Source organism: Fundulus heteroclitus, chromosome 23 (genome assembly GCF_011125445.2).
Source record: "Fundulus heteroclitus isolate FHET01 chromosome 23, MU-UCD_Fhet_4.1, whole genome shotgun sequence".
Classification (NCBI taxonomy): Eukaryota; Metazoa; Chordata; class Actinopteri; order Cyprinodontiformes; family Fundulidae; genus Fundulus; species Fundulus heteroclitus.
In genome coordinates, this window is record NC_046383.1 from 24,273,533 (window position 1) to 24,293,223 (window position 19,691).

Below are 19,691 nucleotides of genomic sequence, written 5' to 3' on the forward strand. Positions count from 1 at the left end.
CCATCTTCCAGAGCTAAGAGAGACTCATCAGGACAGCGCCTCCCTCCTTTCATGGCACTAATCGTAGACGCTGCATGACCAGGGCTCAGACAACCATAAAAGACCCCTCCCACCTCCAACATGGACTGCTCTCCCTGCTGCCCTCCGGCAAGAGGCTCAGCAGCTTAAAATGTAGAACAACCAGATTCCAAAGCGGGTTCGTTTCACACGCCATAAGACTGCTGAACTCCCAATAACCCCCGCCACCCTTCCCTTATATACAGAACTAGTCACTATCCATGGACACTGTGAACTCCACTGCACCAACTGTACTATCAGCATCATCATCAATCTTTATTGAACCAGGATAAGACTCCATGAGATCAAAGATCTGTTTTACAAGAATGTCCTGACAACGAGACCGTTAAACGTCTAGTTTACAAAAAACACTGTACAATAACACCATTAAATAAAACCCACGCTTGTAAAATCAGTTTAAACAGTGGCATATAGATTTTGTTCCAGCTGAATCATTTAGAAGACCCCTGAAGGTATAAAAAGAGACCGGCTCTTTCAAATGAAGTTCATCCTGAAGCAGATTCCAGGCCAATTATACTGCAAAATGTAATGCTTTTGTACCAAATTTAGTGCGGACTCTAGGCACAGTCAAGAAAAATATGTGCTGTGAGTGCAGGTGATACAACCCTGTAGGCTTCTGATGGATAAGGGAAATCATAACTCTCCTGTACATGTAAATGTCTTTTTTTGCTTGCTGCAACATTCCTGAAAAATGACAATTATATTTATGTTTTTCCTTTGTTTTGTTTTCTTCTGGTTTTATTCGCAGCCTTGCCACAAAATTTTGCTAAGATGTACATTGTGAATGTGCAGTTGAATGACAATAAAGTCTATGTAGCATAGAAATACAGGCTGACTGCTTGGATTTGTTTTAAATATCCATCTATCTCTAGATAGATAGATAGATAGATAGATAGATAGATAGATAGATAGATAGATAGATAGATAGATAGATAGATAGATAGCAAAAGCGGAACTAAAGATAAGTAAAATGTTCTTAAAATTTGTGTATTTGTCCTTGATTTGAGTAGGTAAGTAAGATGATCTGCCAATGGAATAAGATTTTCGCACTTGAAATAGGTAGAACTCTTCATCATCTTATTTCAAGTGCAGGATGTCTAATTATCCTATTTTAGGAGCAAAAATACTCATTCCATTGGCAGATAATCTTACTTACCTACTCAAATCAAGGACAAAAACACTATTTCTAAGAACATTTCACTTATTTTTAGATCCGTTTTTGCAGTGTAGACAGATAGATAGAAATATAGATATATCTATAGATCTATAGATATAGATCTATATATGCTCAGGAACCATGGTGGTTGGCTGCGGGGTCGAACCGGGTTCTTCTCAGAACCTCCCATGCTGCTCTAACCACTAGGCCACCACTCCCCCAGTTCTGTCTCTGAGAAAGATTGAGCAAGAACGATTCTCAGGATCTGAAAGGTCTATATATGGTCTGTCCTTGACAATCTACCAACTACTGTAATTCAGCCCAAGAGCGTCTAGTGTTTTATAGACAAATAGCAACATTTCAAAATCTATCGTCTGACAAACAGGAAGCCAGTCCAGTGATTGAAGATCTGGTCTGATACAATCTTTAATCCTCGAGTTGGTCAGGACTCTGTCAGCAGCATTTTGGACGACCTTCCGCTGCCGGACATCTTACAATGATCAGTACGCATACTTTTGCAATAATCTACACTAAACAAAGGCACGTAGGAGAATCTGCTGACAAGGCAACTATCACTCATTCACAAATTCACTTCACAAATCTGACATTTATGGATAAATGGCAACTAGAAAGTAATTGTTTTAAAAAGAAAAAAAAAGTCAGAAAGTGCCTGTTCTCAGCTTACAACTAGCCGTATAGGGGACACTGCAAACTTGTCTAAGGAGTTGCAGAGAAAGGCCAAAATGTAACTTTCATGAATAATGTTGCATGTTGGGCAAAAAAACTAACAGAGCACACCACTTTGAACACATATTCCCCATGGCAACACATGGCAGTGGCAGCATCAGGCTGTGAGGATGCTTTTCTGCAAGCAGAGCAGGAAGGTGTTAAGAGTTGGTGGGAAGATGGATCAAGCCAAAATTTAAAGCTTCCAGGAGGACAATGACCCAAAACAAACTGCCAGAGCTTCAATGGAATGGATTAGATCAAATCAAATCATATTCATGTTTTAATATGGCCCAGTTAAAGTTCAAGACTAAATCCAGCTGAGATTAGAAAGAGCAGGAAGTTGATTTCCACAGGTTCTCCAACCAATCAGACTTAGCTGAGACATGCCCTGACAGACTCGCAGCTGTAACTGCAGTGAAAGGTGATTTTACAAAGCATTCGACTCAGGAGAACAAACGCACACCAAACGTTTTAAATTTGTAAAATATTTTGAAAACCACAACTTCCTTTTCTTCCATTTCACAAACAGCCATTACTTTGTGTTAGTCCGTCACCTCAAACCCAAACAAAGCAGGGTGGTAACATGATAAAATGTGCATCAAGATCTTCTGTGATACATTGAAAGGAGATTTTAAAATTGATTTCCCCTATGTGTATATAAATGTATTTGAGCACTTTAACAAAGCTTTTGATTTGTACATGTCTAAAACACATGACTTGAGTCTTCCTGCATGCACATAGTTGCAACTTCTCACCTGAGCACAGGGGCGATGTAATTTCCAGGAAGAATGCCCACTTTGCCCGTTCTGAGCGACAGACCACGCAGCCAGCCCTCCTTGAACTTTCCGTACACCCCCACCATCTCTCCTTTCCTCAGTTCCAGCTCCTCCGGTCGTCGAGGTTTGTAGGAGTACAGGACCGCGCACCTGCAGGCAGTCCCCAGGTTTAAGGCGTCACCTCACTTTCATGAACTTGTACTCAAGCTTTTGGTACTGTATTCATAACACTTTATCGTCTTACTATACGTTATCATCTTAATGCAGCAGTGTTGGAGAAATGACTCACACGCTGATCGAGAGCTGCTGTGTGGAGGAGTTTTTGCTGTCTGCAGAGGTGGAGGCCATTTGGGGGTTCATCAGAGCCATGGAGAATGTGGACGGGGTCTCGTTGGACATCTTTTCACTCTAGAAGCAAATTCAATTTGTAATTATAATAAGAAACCGAAAGCATGATTCACAACACATTATGAAATCATATATATATATATATATATATATATATATATATATATATATATATAAATAAAAAACATGGGTGTGCAGCTGCAGTTCTGGAAATTTCATCTCTTTTTTAACATCCTGAGTCAACAAGAGACCTGATGGTTGGTACAATTGGCGTCATTGGCCCTCCTCCTACATGCACTGTGACTTGTACTGGGAGGTAATTAATGGTAATTCATGCAACAGCAAAGCAATAATTAAAGTGGGAGATTTCTGTTCTAACTATAGTCGATACTTGTTTGATCTGACCAACTTAGACAGCGATTATACTGCACATAAACTTTGAATCGTCTTTAACAGACTCAGTACTGAGAAAACTCTCCAGCTCTTGAGATTAAGAAGTGATGCTTTTAAGATAGATTTAATGAGACAAACCTGCGCTGTGGTACATGTCTCTGCGGACAAGCCAGTGAACCTCGCAAGTCGACACAAACAATTTACCGTTACACTGTTTCAAAGTGGAGGGGAGTTTGATTTTAAAGAACAAAAAATCATAATAAAGAAATTAAAATTAGGGAAAAATGTCTTTTAACTCCATAGGTCTTACATGGTAGCACAAAAAAAAGATTTTGCCTTGAACAGGTGGGAAAATTATTCTAATTTAATCTGTGTATCCAAATCTAACAGCAGATTTTAAATTTATTTTCTTTACCAATCAAAAACACCAATATAACAGCTAAATTGTTGCTTCCATATGATTCAGCACAAAAAGCAGTAACCAGTTACAATTAAATCCATACAAGTTGGGAAGAGTTTTACCAACCCTAAATGCTAAAAATATGCACAAAATCTACGAGCTACATCTGAGACGCCATAAGCCTCAGTTAGCGTGTTTGCTGTTCAAGTTCTTGAGACGCACAATTAGACAGTGACAGAAAAGCATGGTTAGTTTGGAAGACTTGTTAGCAGCAACCTCAGAGATCATTCTCCGAGACAAACACGGCATCCCATGCGCCTGAAAATGGATCCGACTTCACTGCTTCGTTTAAACACAATTCAGGAGGCCGTGGTGGCACAACCTAAGTTCGGAAACTTGCAGAAAGATTTCGGGAACAAGCTCATTTGAACAGGTGTGACTAAGGTGGTGACGATGAGCGCCAGACCTAACCCAAACACTTAAACATTCACATCAGCTGTCTAACACGGTGGTGATGATGTGGGTTCGTTTTTCCTGCCACAGGACCCGGGCGTCTGGCACTCACTGAGTCAAACATGAAACTCCTCTGTAAACCACAGTCTGATCAATGCTGACTCACGAAGCGGGGACATTGTAAATCTACAAGAGATCATAAGGTCAAACGGTTAAAAATAAAAAATAAAAATCTAAAGATTTTCTGCTGTTTTGGTAAAGTTTTGTGAGTTCCCATCACCTGTCCTCAAGATCTTTAACGATTGCAAAAGCATGCAATAGCACATAACCTTTCCCTGAGCAAAAACAAACCATTTGGTTAACACCCAGCGTCACAAAATCCCCCCCCCCCTTTACCTTCTTATCTGTCTGTAACTGTGACGATTTCCTGTTTTATTCTTTTAAGAGCTGGGACTTGTTACTTTCCAATCGTTGATGCACATGCATAAAACTATACAGAATACAGCATAAGATACAGATAAACGCAAGCTCGTTCTATATTTGTTTTAGGATCAAAGCTCGGTGTCGGGCTGCGAGCTGCGAAACCTTTTGACAGCCTCCATGTCAGCAGACTGTGAGTCAGCCGAGACGCTGTCAGTGGGCGACGGGGAGTGACACGAAGGTGAGCCGGCCAACCGTTAAGGATTCAGTTCGGAGCCTAATCCCTGGTGTTATAGACTGCTTAGGATGGCCCTAATGAGGTTTGGGTTTATGCATTTCTGCATTTCCTTCCACCGCTGGCTCCTAGCCCACATTATTTTCATGCAGTCACTACAAAGTGGTGAAAGACTTTTCCTGCTGCCCTGTATCTTTTGTTATGACATTATTTGCTGCTTATCACAGCATCCCCCCACTCATCTTCTACTTGAACTGCTGGCCTGTGGGCATGTTGTTTCCCCAGATGCACCTCATATCTGGCACTCAACTCACACTAAGACCTAAAAGCACTAAGACAAAAATATTGAGATGTAGCCTCAGTTGCCAGAACAGGACACTGGAAAAAAAGAAATGGAATCAATAAATTATAATGAAAACTGACTGAACTGTGAGACAAAGTTAAGCTATGTGGAGTTTGTCCTGCATCATCCATAAATTAGAAGAAATAGTGTTAACATTCCTTCTTTCGCCTCTTTTATGCAGCATACACATAATTATACCAATAATGATTGTGATCATTATAGTAGGACCTCATCTACTTTTCAGGGTACCGGTTCCATACAAATATTAACTGCAATAACATGTAATACAAGTCCTTTGTTTAAATGCTGAAGCTTTTTTAGCAACAAAACTGTGCAAAACTCTTGCGCAACAATTGCACATTCTTTTTCACATCTTGAATGGTTTAAATCCCCTTTGCAATTGTTCTGTCTTTTCTCTGTGCTTAAAACAGCCTGCATTAGTCATGGAAACCTGAGATGCTTTGACCCAGCAGTGAAAGGAAGGAATAGTTCTGATGCCAGAAAACAAGTAAAGTCTCGTTTGACTGACATGGTCCTGTAGTCAGAAATATGTGTGAGCACCAAAAAAAACAAAACAAACAAACATACAAAATGCTTATTAAAGAGTTTGGAGATATCGGTATTCACACTGGTCACACTAAAAGTTTGGCTAAGAGTCATCATCTGCATGAGTATCCTATTAATTTGGGATTCTTCATGATTCATTGGAACTGGGTCATAAGTATCCATGCATGTTCAAACACATGCGATAATTGGTGTGATGTCCCTGAAGCCATTAAACTTTGGTATAAATCTGACTGGATATTTAAAGGAGCAATAAGCCAAATTTCGTTATTTTTTTGTAGATAGAAAGAACTTAAAATTTGTTTTATGAAGAACTAAATGTATCTTTTTAGATGGAATATGGTATGACACCACACACCAGCTCTCTGTATTGTCCTCCAGTCTCTTGTTTACAGAGCCGGGCCGGCCACGCGTGCATGTGAACACCTGCTACTCAGGGCTTAGCCCCTACCTCCTCATAAAAGGCCACCGTCACGTTCACTTGAACACAATAGAACCCGTTATTACCAGAAAAAAAGCAATGGCCTTTGGCAAAGAAACTGTCAGATTAGGAAAGAGAGAAAACGACGATCAACATTGGCCTCGCCTCTCCCAGGTGGAGAGCATTTCAAGAGCAGAAGCAGCTCCAGCTTCACACGGAGCTGCTTTTCTCCTCTAGACATGTGAGTAACAGCATGAAGTCTGTCAGAGTTGTGTTACTATGCTGATTTGATTCAATATAATGCTACAATTGTGGCATGTAGGATAATTGTTGGAGTTTGACCAGCAATTGCGCCTGGCGTTGTGGTTTATTGTGAGGTGAGTAGCCGGTAGTCCAGCTAACAGCTGGCAGCATTGTTTAATGCTCAGAGAGAGTCGTGGCTTGTCACACATCTTGTTTTGGTCTACAGACCTAACCCTAACTACAGTACTACTACTATGTTCCATACAAATATAGCAAATTAGTTGTTTTAAATCAGCACCAAGGAGGTGGTGCAGGGGTAGTGCGTGCGGCCCATGTATGGAGGCCTTAGTCCTCAACGCAGCTGACCCAGGTTTGACTCCGGCCTGTGGCCCTTAGCTGCTTCTCTTTCCCCTCTCTCAGGCCCCACATCCTGTCAGCCACTTCGATAAGACGACCACTAGTGGCAAAAAAAAAAAAAAAATCCCCCCAAAAAAATGATACCAAGGAGTTGGGTTAAGATTATCTGTTTATTTATTCACTACTGTTGGTTCTTTATTTAACTGGTTTAAAATCACAAGTTACATGAAGCAGAACATGTTTTTCCAGTTAATTAAGTGACTTGATTTTGTTTTTCAATTTGTTTTCACTGATTCAACAGGAGGGCTGCACGGTGGCACGGTTAGTCCTGTTGCCTTGCAGCAAGAAGGTTGTGGTTTCAAACCGCGGTCTGGGGTGCATGGAGTTGCATGGAGCATGCTGTCCCTGTGCATGTGTGGGCTCTCCCTGTGTACTCTGGCTTCCTCCCACAGCCCCAAAAACAGGACTTTTATGTTAATCGGTCTCTCTAATAAATAGTGGACGGTTGTTTGCTCTGTGTTACCCCGTGATAGACTGGTGACCTGCACAGGCTGTAACCCACCTTTCACCCAATGACTGGTGGAGACAGGCACCAGCATGGATAGGCAGGTCTGGATAACTCTAATAATGGATGGATTTAACAGGACTGACTCAATAGACACCACAAATTTGTCCTGGTAGTGTTTACCTGGTCCTTTTTGAGCCTGAAAAATATTTGCATTGGGCGCAAAGGCAAGATGGCGACAACTGATGAGCCGGTAGACCGTCCTGCAATGCCTCGCAGCAAAATGACAGCTCAGTGTGATCTGAGGGTTAGGGTTGCCTTAACCACCTCCTTTTCACACCTCCGCTGGAAGTTGCTGACTCGTTTGGCTCCATCACAGACATGTATTACGTAGAGGCCTCGTTGAGAACTGAATTGCACGTCGATGCCATAGTGGAGCGATTCCCTTTCACGGGTATAAATTAACGTATGCTTATGATTGCTGTGGTAAATATTCAGTAAAGCGCTTCTTTTACTAACAAATAGAGCAAAACAAAAGGGTAAAACACAGAAATAAAATATAATAAGCCAACAGGGCGTGGTAATTTACTTGGGAAAACTTTTATATGCGACCAGAGTGAGCTACTGCCGTAATCATTTGTAACGTCATAGTACGTGACTAGGCCCGTTTAAAAGCTTTTCGCAAGGAAAATTATCTTGACCAACCCAGAAAAATTAACCTGACCCAGCCTTAGTAAGAATTTTATTATCCTATAAAGGTAACATTGACCCAACCCAGATTCATTAGGTTATAAAAAAATCAGTCCAAAATGAAAAGATGTGGATGTTGATTGTCTTTCCATCCAACAAATGTAAAATCATCACTTGAGAACGTTTATTTCCGCAACGGACGTCACCAACATCTCTAAAGCACATGTTCACCACACTGCGTTCCACTTTGGCAGAGATGTGTTTCCCAATTGCTGAACGCACACTGCTCCTAACTTTTGAGGTAGTTGTTCTTTATGAGGCAGGATGGACTGGTAGAGGCGAGGGTTTGTTCAAGAAGCTGTTTGTTCTGAACAACCAGTTGTCTTTGGCTCATCCTGACAGACAATGTCAAACTGTTTAAGACCTGCCCTGTTCTAATAATTACTCAATGAAAGCAATTAAAATGTCTCACCAGGGGATTTAGTATTTCTCTTGAAGTTGCCCCATCTCAGTTCCAACACAGCTGCACCTCTTGTGAGACCAATAACAAAAGGCATCAAAACTATAAGCAATGACAGCATCAATTGATGGCGGATGTCCATGTTTTACTGATACCATATTTATTCTTACTGCCTTTTACTCCGTTGCATAGTTTTGAATGACTATATAGGAGAAAATACAAGCAAATGAACTAAATTCTAATAAGCTCTGCTATTACAGAAATACACACTAATGAATGTTCAGCTACCATTAGGAACAAAAAGCAACTGTTTTCAAAGTCAAACTTGGTCCGGGTCAGTTCGTCTAGCCATTCATATCTATGCGTTGCCATTTCATCCCAACCTCCATTTGGTACCCCTCAAAACAAACCATACCGTACCCGCATACCAAAACCATGTGGAGTATGTATTTTTTGTCCCCTTTGTAGTAAGTATTTTCATGGATTGCAAAGATAAATGAACATAAAAATGCTTTGAATTTCAGGTATAATTTAAATTAGTTGTATATTTGTTCAGTATTACACCATGTTCGATAGAGTTGTTGTTATCATTATTATTTTGATGCCTGTTTGGGTTATTTGCCTGTTATAAAAGATGAGGATTAAATAACAAAATATCTCTGAGCCACTCCTAGAATGAAATTTAACAAACTGTTTTAGAGACAGTTTTTACCCGACAGCAATAACAAAACTAAATGCAACCAAAAATAACCATTAATTATCATGGATGATGTGTGTGAGAATGTGCTATTTTTTTTATTTATTAGTTGTTTTTATCAGTTATTTGTTATTTATTTCTTATATTGTGTGTACATTGAGAGACAGAGATTTATTTATTATTATTGTTTTTTTTTAAACATATGCACGGATCAATGGCACTTTTTAAATTTCGTTGTTCTTGTGACAATGACAATAAAGTTTTCATTCATTCATTCATTCATTCATTCATAATGAGCATAGATTTCATCCACGTTAAAAATCACAGGGTGTTGTAAAACCAACCCTAAAAAAAAAGAGACACGCCCTGCTGCAGTTGCAACACCAGAGGATTTGTTTAATCCTCTGGTGTTTCCAGTGGAGACTGTAACAACAGTTTCACAGCCAATAAAGCAGACAAAAAGCCATGACATGAGTCAGAGGATAGCCAATGTCACTTGGTGGTTTTTCTTGGTGCTCTTTTGATTGAGAGAGGATAATGATACACACGTTAGGGGTGTGGAGCGACATATAAAAAGTTGTCAGAGGTGAGGATGACTGAAGCCTTTTTGTGGTTTCCATGAGCAAGCAAACGTTTTAGGGCCGACAAGTGACTGGCGAGGTGTGACGCAGATATTATATCCTTCAGATATTATATCCTTCAGATATTATATCCTTCAGATATTATATGTGGTCACAAGAGATGCATTTCATTTATTTGTCATGCCAGATTACATTTACTGTATTTAAATTGTGAGTCAGGAATGTTTTTTAAATGATAATGTATTCATTAAGAGTCCTGTGTGGAAAAAAAAAAGTAAATCTCCCCAAAAACCTGATGACGGGCGGTGCCATTCTTGGTACCAACACCAGTCTTTTCCATCCAGCAGAGCAGTTTTGAACCACTCTTCTCTGCAGAATTACAATAATACAACTCACTTCAACGTCGTATTTGTTTAGCTATTCAGGTGAAAAATCACTGCTGTGCGTTCCTGAACTTAAGGTTCAAAACTGATGACTAGAGATTCTTTGTTAAGATTTCCTGCTAGGGAGCAGTTTTCATGGTTCCATCAATTAAAATGAGTCCCGCGGGCCGTGAAGCAGCCAACCGGCCCCTTACCAACACACTACCACCACTGAACATGAGGGTGATGTTTTATGACATAAAACTTTAAAGCTTCAAAAAACACAACTTCAAAAAAAAAAAAAAAAAAAAAAAAAAAAATTACTTTGTTTTGTCAGTCCACTGCATATTTTCCAAAAATGTAGAAGATTCTCACAAATTGACACCATTAATGATGAGCAAAAGTGGAACGAAACAACAATTTTACCATAACCTGAAAACCTAGTATGACGATTTTCCTTTGCATGACTACTATTGTAACTATCATATTTATTCTCAGTTGTTTTTAAATCGATTGATTGATAAAGGATTTAAAAGAACTGACATTTTCAATTTAGAGAGCGGATTCAGGAGCAGACTCACTGATCAACTTCAAAGACTTGAAGTGTTCGTGGGGGCTCCCCTGGTTGCTTGGATTCTCAAGAAGCAGCTTAGCTCGCATTAGTCATAGGTTAGCCCTGGTTGTGACATGTGAATTAAACCTACTGTTTGACCGTAACGATTCCAATGATGCGCTGGCCTGCTTGTTTTTAGACGTGTTGCTCTCTGCTCCAACACACATGATGAAATTGAGCTCAATGTCCTCGGGACGGGCTCCACAGGGGCCTGTTAATCAGTTCTCAAACTTTTATTTATATATTATATATATATATATATATATATATATATATATATAAAACGGTTGCAGTTACAACTCAAATGTCGTAACAAAGCTTCTAAATCTGAGTCTAACGCACAATTTACGCCGCAAAATACAAACACGAAGCAGTTTGATTTTTGTCCGATGACGAGCGAGCGAGCGAGAACTGTTGAAGCAGCACAGAGTAACAATAAGTGTAGAGCTCCATAAAGATGTTATTAATCAGATAAATCTTTCTGATTGTTTCACAGCGGTTACCTTCAGCGGGTAAACACGCCCACGACAACACACCTCGGCTCCCCACAGCCCGTTTCTGTCTGAATATGCGCTAAAACTGCCTCTTTAAAATGAACTGCACGGTGCAGTCTGCGCCTGTCTGAATCGCAATGAGAAGTAATACAGATCTGTGCGTGAGCATAGTGAAAAAATCCCCCCAGGAGCAGCGGTAACGACAGCGGTGTGTCATGCGCGTCAGAGCTTGTCACCTGTTCAAAGTCGCAGCACCATGAGCAGTGCGGCGCTGTTTGTAGGCGCTGCGCGATCCATAGAGACCGAGTCACTCAATTTAATCTCGTAAATAAAACTTTTTTTTGAAGCAGAGACCACAAGCCATATGCACATACACAGCACAATGCGGAATTTTTATCTTAAAATGAAGTGTAGAAGAAGATTTCTTCAAAATAAATACAGTTTATTAACATTTTCGTGTTAATACTGTATTGTTCCGTTATGACACCCAAGCATCAGGCCGAGGTTTTGCTGCTAACACTTTATTTTAGGACCAACAGGACGGGACAGCTTTCACTCCGCCGGTCCCCCGAGTCACGACTCCTCTCCCCGGAAGTCACACATTTCTTCCGGTATGACCCCAAAGTAATCTGATTTAAAGGAACAGTAAGTGTGCAACAGCATTTAGCAATAAAGTCTAATAAGGATCATTACAATACATTTTATTTATTGATTAAATTAACAGTTTTTTGAGCTTTACAAAAGAAATGCTTATTTACACATCTTTATTGTGTGGGGGGAAAAAAAACACGGTCAGACGCAATTACAGTTTTCGCCTCGCGCACCCCCACTTTGGGAAAACCTGTTATAAAGAGTGATCAGTGTAACAATTAATTGCAAAGTCAATATTTGCCTAGAAAATGAACTTTATCCCCCAAAACACATTTCAACGTCACTGCAGCCCTGCCTTAAAAGGACCAGCTAACATGGTTTCAGTGATTGCTCCATTCACACAGGTGTGGGTGGTGATGAGGACAGGGCTGGAGATCAATCTGTCATGATTAAGTAAGAATGACACCACTGGACACTTTAAAAAGAGGCTGGTGCTTGGCATCATTGTTTCTCTTCTGTGAACCATGGTTATCTCTAAAGAAACACGTGCAGTCATCATTGCACTGCACAAAAATGGCCTAACAGGAAAGAGAATTGCAGCTACAAAGATGCCATAGATCAGTCAACAATCTATGGCATCATCAAGAACTTCAAGGAGAGGATCCGTTGTTGCCAAAAAGGCTCCAGGGCGCCCAAGAAAGACCAGCAAGTGCCAGGACCGTCTCCTAAAAGTGTTTCACCTGCGGGATCGGGCTACCACCAGTGCAGAGCTTGCTCAGGAATGGCAGCAGGCAGGTGTTAGTGCATCTGCACGCACTGTGAGGCGAAGACTCTTGGAGCAAGGCCCAGTCTCAAGGAGGGCAGCAAAGAAGCCATTTCTCTCCAGGAAAGACATCAGGGACAGACTGATATTCTGCAAAAGGTACAGGGAGTGGACTGGGCTAAAGTCATTTTCTCTGATGAATCCCCTATCCTATTGTTTGGGACATCTGCAAAACAGCTTGTTCGGAGAAGACGAGGTGAGTGCTACCACCGGTCTTGTCTCATGCCAACGGTAAAGCATCCTGAAACCATTCATGTGTGGGGTTGCTTCTCAGCCAAGGGAGTCGGCTCTCTCACAGTCTTACCTAAAAACACGGCCATGAATAAAGAACGGTACCAGAATGTCCTCCGAGAGCAACTTCTCCCAACCGTCCAAGAGCAGTTTGGTGATGAACAATGCCTTTTCCAGCATGATGGAGCACCTTGCCATAAAGCAAAGGTGATATCCAACTGGCTCAGGGAACAAAACATAGAGATTTTGGGTCCATGACCTGGAAACTCCCCTGATCTTAATCCCATTGAAAACTTGTGGTCAATCATCAAGAGATGGGTGGAAAAACGAAAACCTAGGAATTCTGACAAAATGAAAGCATTGATTGTGCAAAAATGGACTGCTATGCTATCAGTCAGGATTTGGTCCAGAGGTTGATTGAGAGCATGCCAGGGAGAACTGCAGAGGTCCTGAAGAAGAGGGGTCAACACTGCAAATATTGACTTGCTGCATTAACTCAAGCTTTTGTTACTCATAATATGATTGCAATTTTATTTCTGTACGTATGTGATGACAACATCTGACATACACACATGAAAACCAGAGGGCAGCAGATCATGTGAAAATATAACATTTGTGTCATTCTCAATACTTTTGGCCATGACTGTAGAACGTCTAACATTACCGAAGACTGATCTGGCGTTACACCATGTTAGATACAATATACAAATGAAATCAACCCTTCTCAAACATGTCCTTATAACTGGTATGTTAAAAATGATATTAAAAACATCTTTAGTGGATTACTTGGAGTTATCGCTGACTTTCCCATTTTAAAGCCGTGTTTAACTTTTTGCATGTTTTTTTCTATTAAATGCTATAGGAACACAGTCATAAAACATGTTAACTTTGTGGATGTAATTCTCCGGGTAATGTGACTCAAACTTGGTGACCGACCATCAGCCCACTGGAATGACTGAGCTGGCAATTGTGTCTCATCAGAAAATAAAAGTCCCTTGGACAGATCATTTTTTTGTTGTGAGAAATCTGAATTCCCCTAATATAAATATATATATGAAATTAGCCATAAATGACAATAGTTTGTTCTAATATTCTAAATCTGCATGACTAACATTTCTGAATATTTCTATGTATTTGAATGACTATTAGTCCAGTTAGTTGAGCCTGTTGTAAAGACAGATCTGCTGCAAAAGTGAAGCATGATCTGACATTGATTTTGTTTTACATTTTCTATCTCCATCTTAAAATGTGCCCTTACATAATCATGACGATATTCACAATGATACACAATACTGTCCTTCACAGTGGGAGGGAGGCTGCAGCTCTCTTGTTAAGAAAACAGAACCTGAGGTGAAAGCTGGATCTGGAGAATCGCCACGCTTTGCCAGGCAGACCCAGCCCTAGCTTTAGGGACACGGCCCTAGGCCTGTCAGCCATTATGGCCAATGGATGTAAAAGTGTTACCTGCTTAGTGAAGAGGAAGGAGGATAGTGAGGTCTGTTATGTAACCAACTTCACAAGTGACTCATCATCATCATCATCAGCAGCAGCATCAGCAGCAGCAGCATGAGCGAGAAAAGCAGACACACCGAGGGACACTCCAAACCTCCCACTCTCCACATCTTTCTCTCATTTGTCCACCTCCTTCTTTCTACCTCTTGTGGTTTGCCTTTTTGTTGGTTGCTCAGAACCAATCTTTCCTTACAAGTATTTCCTCTCACATTTTTTTCCTCCCTCTTCCTGCCTAACCTATCCCATTTCCCTTATTTCTTATCGCTGGTCTCAGGTACCCTCCACTTCCTTCCCCTCTTGGTTTCTCCATCACAAATGAGATGGGTCCCCCCACCCCCCCTACACCTTTTTATGCGCTGACACATGTAATTGCAGGTTAGAGCAGTGAAATCTGAGGTAAATCAAGGGAAACCATTATGTGAGGGGGCAGACCAGCAGATTATATTATCAAGCCTTTCACGATTTTCAGCACGGCTGCTGCAGTCAGTGTAAAATGCCTTGAAGCTCCACTAAAAAGGACCCAGCTTCATTGTTTCTAAAAATGTTTTAAAAACTAAAATGAGGCCTCCTTTTAAATTGCCATTGTTTGTTTGAAATGTTTTTACAGTAAGTTGGTGACAGCTAAATAAAGCCAAGTCTATTTGTAGAGATGCACTGAGTGACTGGAACTGAAAAATGTTCGGCTTGGTTTGAGCTGACAGCAACACTGTTTAGTGTGGAAGCTGTTACTGACGGAAGAAGACTCAAATGAACCATTTTCATTAACAGCGAGGTGTTTAAAATGATGTCAGAGGAAGAATATAAGGCTAAAGATGCCTCTAGAAAGGAGAACATGTTTTTTTTTTTAATGGTGGCATGTAGTCTGTTCTTTCAGGCATGTATGGCAGTAGTGTCCAAACTTTATGTCATGCGGGCAGAAATTGTATAGTTGATGGGCCACACTTACATTTTAAAATTAAATGAAATGCAAAAACTAACACCCCATTGTTTATTTATTTATATATTTACTTTTAAATACTCACCAATAAGATAAATATGGATGAATGAATAGATGGAATATCTTAAAAAGGGGACATGTCAGGCTTTTCAGTTCTTTAAATCATTCAGTTGTGGTCTATAAAAGTGAAACTAAAGTGCTTTGGTCTGAATTCCTCGTAAATTTACCCCCAGGGGTCTCCTTTTAACCCATGTTCTGAGGTGTGTCTGATAACTCGTTTTGATGCTGTCTCTTTAAATACAGACATGCGGTAGGTTCCCGTCAATCGCTGTTGTGCTCAGATGCCCCCACTCCAGGTCGCAGAACGTTCACCTTCACTCTGTTCGGACATTTTCGTAGGATGCTGGGGGACGGTGTAGTGAACAACTGATAACTAATCGACTTGTAGCTATGGCATCCTTCAGCTTGGACTCTAAATCACTCATAGAAATAAAAATGGTGGATTCAGGAGAACATTAAGCTAGAAGTCCATGACCTTGTTTAGCAGCTCTGCAGCTAATACTGAGACGTAATTGTTCAAAACACCTAATAGAAAACGGAACGGCTTGAAAAATATGACCCAAGAAGAATATAAAGATATCGCCGCCGCTCCTGGCGTACTAAATTCAACTTTCCTACACTCCTGGAAGTCTCTTATACACAATAAATGTATTTAAATGCTAAAAAATGGAAAAGTGGATTTTGCATGACATGTCCCCTTTACTTAAAGAAACAAAGTCTGATTTTAGTGGAAAATGGTTCTGCAATTGATGTTTTATCTAAAATATAAAATGGAAAATAGCAATTATATTCGGGAATATTTGGTTCAGTTGCCATAGGCTATCCTCAACAACAACAACAACAACAGTCACTTTCTTCAAACATTGTTAAAGCAACTTCTCAACTGCTTGTGCCTGTTGGTGACGTTTGTACCATTTTTGAATTGTAATAAGAAGACCACACAAAATCCTTCTTGGGCCAAAAATGGTCCCTGTGCCGCACTGTGGACACCCCAGCTCTACTAAAACAGGGCAGGAGACGGCAGCAAATAGCAGGAAGGAGGAAAGTTGGTAGGCCAGCCACTTGAGAAGGTGACTTCTTCCCTCTACAGGTCAGAGTGTAATTAGGTAAGGGTGTGGGCATGGTTATTCAGAGAAATGTGGTTTATCAAAGTTAATTCATGATTTCAAAGTGTGAGACGGGGGCACCTCGGGCAGCGGTAGGTTTGGATAGCTTTTTTTCCCTAAAAATGAAGCCTCTGTTTAAAAACGGCATTATTTACTTAGCTTATCTTTGTCTGATAAGCTTTGCTCAATGATCCGAAGCATCTAAATGTGACAAAAATAGCAGCCAGCGGGATAGTTTTCCACCGCCTTGACATTCGGATATCTGCCAAAACGTGACGCCACCTGTCAATCAACCCTGGAGCCTCGTCACCAACTGACCAATCAGCGGTCCCAATTTGTCCCAAAGTGGCACAACGGCCCTTACCTGCAGGAGCTGCAGGCCCTTTACATCCGACAACATCGTCGAGGTTTTGCATCACGAATGCATTGTGGTCAGAGGGATTTAGTTAAAAAAACATTGGTAAAAACGGTTAAACGTCGTCAGTGGGGGAACGTGCCATTCAGACACCCGAACGCTTAGAGGGTGAAATAGAAATAATTTCTTTCCCAAAACCTAAAAGGAGTCTAGAAAATGTAAAAGATGGATACATACGACAGATAAACCTCATGAGCAGCTGAACCCAACAGTGATTGATGCGAACTATCGCATGTTTGTTTTGTACAACGTTAACTGCAATCAAATGTTCAATCGTTTGTTCAAAATTACTTTTGTATGCTTAGCGGTTAAATTAAATGGTTGTTCTGCTGTGTTTTATGTGTTCTGGACGTACGTTGGTTGCAACATCTGGTTTAATTTACCGTATTTGTAGATATTCGGTGATGCAGAAACTGGATTTTTAGTGATGCTCTCTAACTTCGGGCTGTTCTTAATAAGAAAGCGGTCAGATCTCTATAAAACTGGTGATCAGAGTCTCTGATCAGCGCATCTCTGGTTATAAGCTTAACAATAGAAGTTTTTTGTTCTCCTTTCTTCTGCTGTATTGCATTTCTTGTTTTGAGCAAGACCCCTGGTTGAGTTGAAGGCAGAAAAAAGGAGACGCACACTTCCACATACCCCATTTGGCAGGAATTCCTCTCGAGGGGAGAAGCCTGGACTCCGCCCCGAGACGCGGATGATTAAAGACCTTTCCAAAGCTACAGCCCGCTCACATCTTTCTTATCTTGCACTTTCCCACATCTGTGTTCTCTTAATAAGAGCCTCTTAATCAATCTCCAGCCAGCACACGGGCGATCCCCCCCCTTCTCTCATCCGCTCCTTCATCCCAGTGTTATTATTTCCCCTCCCTGCATTCCTGAGGTCAACTTGATCTTTTCTTGACTCAAGCAAAAAACATCTCTATTATTTCATTCCTGTTTGCCAACCACATGTTTTCTGTTCAAACAGATCAGCGGCCAAGGAAACAAAGTCAAGCGCGGGTCATCCCACCGGTGACGCAGGTAGGACGGAGAGATGAAGATAAAAGTGCTCGTGGTGATCGACTCACCTGTGAGTGGAGTCTGTGGGGGTCCGAGCGCCGGCTCGTTCGCCGAGAGTTCAACCTGCGAGAGTTGGAGCGGCCCTGCGCCGCGGGCGGCGCCGAGAAGTGCTGCGGCTGACCCTGGGGGCCGAAGCTGTTGGAGGCACTGATGTTGGCGGACGGCTGGAAGGAGCCGTTGCTGCTGCCGACCGCGGGCTGTTTCCTCACTGCATTGGCGGCGGGGGTCTTGGCTTGGACCTGAGGGACTCCGTAATGGGCAGAGCGAGCGGGTGCGTCAGCGGCCTTGTCTTGGCCCCCGCTCCCGGACTGATGGTGAGGTTCTGCTGAGTCACTCCCGCTCCGGCCCTTTCCTTTAAGCAGCTTGGCCGCGGCCGAGTTTGGCTGAAACAGTCAGAGAAGTCAGAGGAGCACAGCTGAAAAAAACAATCAGGATGATTTCACTCAGCATCCTCTCCTACACGCCGCCAGTGCCTGACAGCCTCCTGCTCCGGCTGATCGGCAAAACGGCTGTCTAAACACACCCACTTATCACAACCCGGCTCTCCCTTACAACTTGTTGGACGAGCTGGCAGGCAGACAGGATAAGTAGCAGCCAATCAGCCAAGAAGGGCTGAGCGACGCTAAGAAAAGGAGCAGGGAGAGAGACAGACAGGCAGGCATAGCGGGGTTGATGCTGCTCCCTCGGCACCGAGACGTGCTGTTATGTCACCCAGGCAGTGAAAGCATTACCGCGTCTTCACGCCTGGCCGCACAACAAGAGGAGAGACAGGCCGGAAGAGGAGAGAGGTGCAAGTAGAGGCAGAGACAGACGGAAAAAAAAAGGCAGCGTCAAAAGAGGACGCGAGGACGTCGGAGACAAAAAGCAGGTGCTGGAGGAGACTGCTTGGTGACAGTAGGAGACATGTGGAGAGAATCTAAGCGGGACCGAAACGCCGCACGGCGGTGCACGCGCTGCGGGAGCAAAATGCAATCTTCTCCGGCATGGATGAAGTTAATTCCTTAAGGCAGAAAGCACAGAGGGAAACAAATGACAGCCAGCAAGCTAAGCAAGCCGGGGCGAACCTGAGCGAGGCGCACAGTCACACACACTAATGAGCCGCTGCAGACACAGCGCAGCTTCACAGATGAGCCCTCCGCCTCGGTGCTGTGCGGCATCACAGTGACCTTTACTGACGAAGCAAACATCCAAGCCAGAAATAAGGCGGCAGCCAAATCGCTGAGCTGGAAAGAAAGAAAAAAAAAACGAGAGAAAAGCTCACCTCTATGAACTGTCTGGGACAAATCCCAACTTTTTCCCCCAGCCGAGCTTCAATCCAGTGCTCGTCCACTCGTCTGACGGCGGTCAGGATGTCCCCCTGCAGACCAGATGCATGCGACAGACACAGAGAGGACACCAGGCAAACATCAGGTGGTTGGTAACGGATGGAGCTCGTCCTGGAGACTGAGCACTCAGCCCACAAACTCTCAGAGTCCCGTGTTTCTGCTGCCGCATGTGACATCAGCCCGCTTTGTGTCTGCGGGCCTGGTGCTTTCTCTGGCCAGCCTCTTAAAAAAAAAAAAAAGAAAAAAAAAAAGAAACATCTGACCACCTCCATTAAAGAGAAAGGCCAGCTCGAGTGCGTTTTTAATGGAGAG

The 19,691-nt window shown here is 42.1% G+C and overlaps 1 protein-coding gene across 5 annotated transcripts in view; it reads right to left on the bottom strand.

Moving 5' to 3' along the window:
- Positions 1 to 19,691, bottom strand: part of sh3rf2 (SH3 domain containing ring finger 2) — a 31,761-nt gene that overhangs the window by 2,669 nt on the left and 9,401 nt on the right. For 4 of the 5 annotated variants that reach the window (XM_012855875.3, XM_021312625.2, XM_012855727.3 and 1 more), the window contains 4 exons: positions 19,316 to 19,411; positions 18,063 to 18,437; positions 3,029 to 3,147; positions 2,719 to 2,889 (listed from right to left, as the gene is read on the bottom strand). In XM_012855875.3, the coding sequence (XP_012711329.2) occupies positions 2,719 to 2,889; positions 3,029 to 3,147; positions 18,063 to 18,437; positions 19,316 to 19,411 (761 nt within the window). Of the gene's footprint in view, positions 1 to 2,718; positions 2,890 to 3,028; positions 3,148 to 18,062; positions 18,438 to 19,315; positions 19,602 to 19,691 lie in introns of all 5 variants that reach the window. The other variant, XM_036127363.1, reaches the window with a different exon arrangement.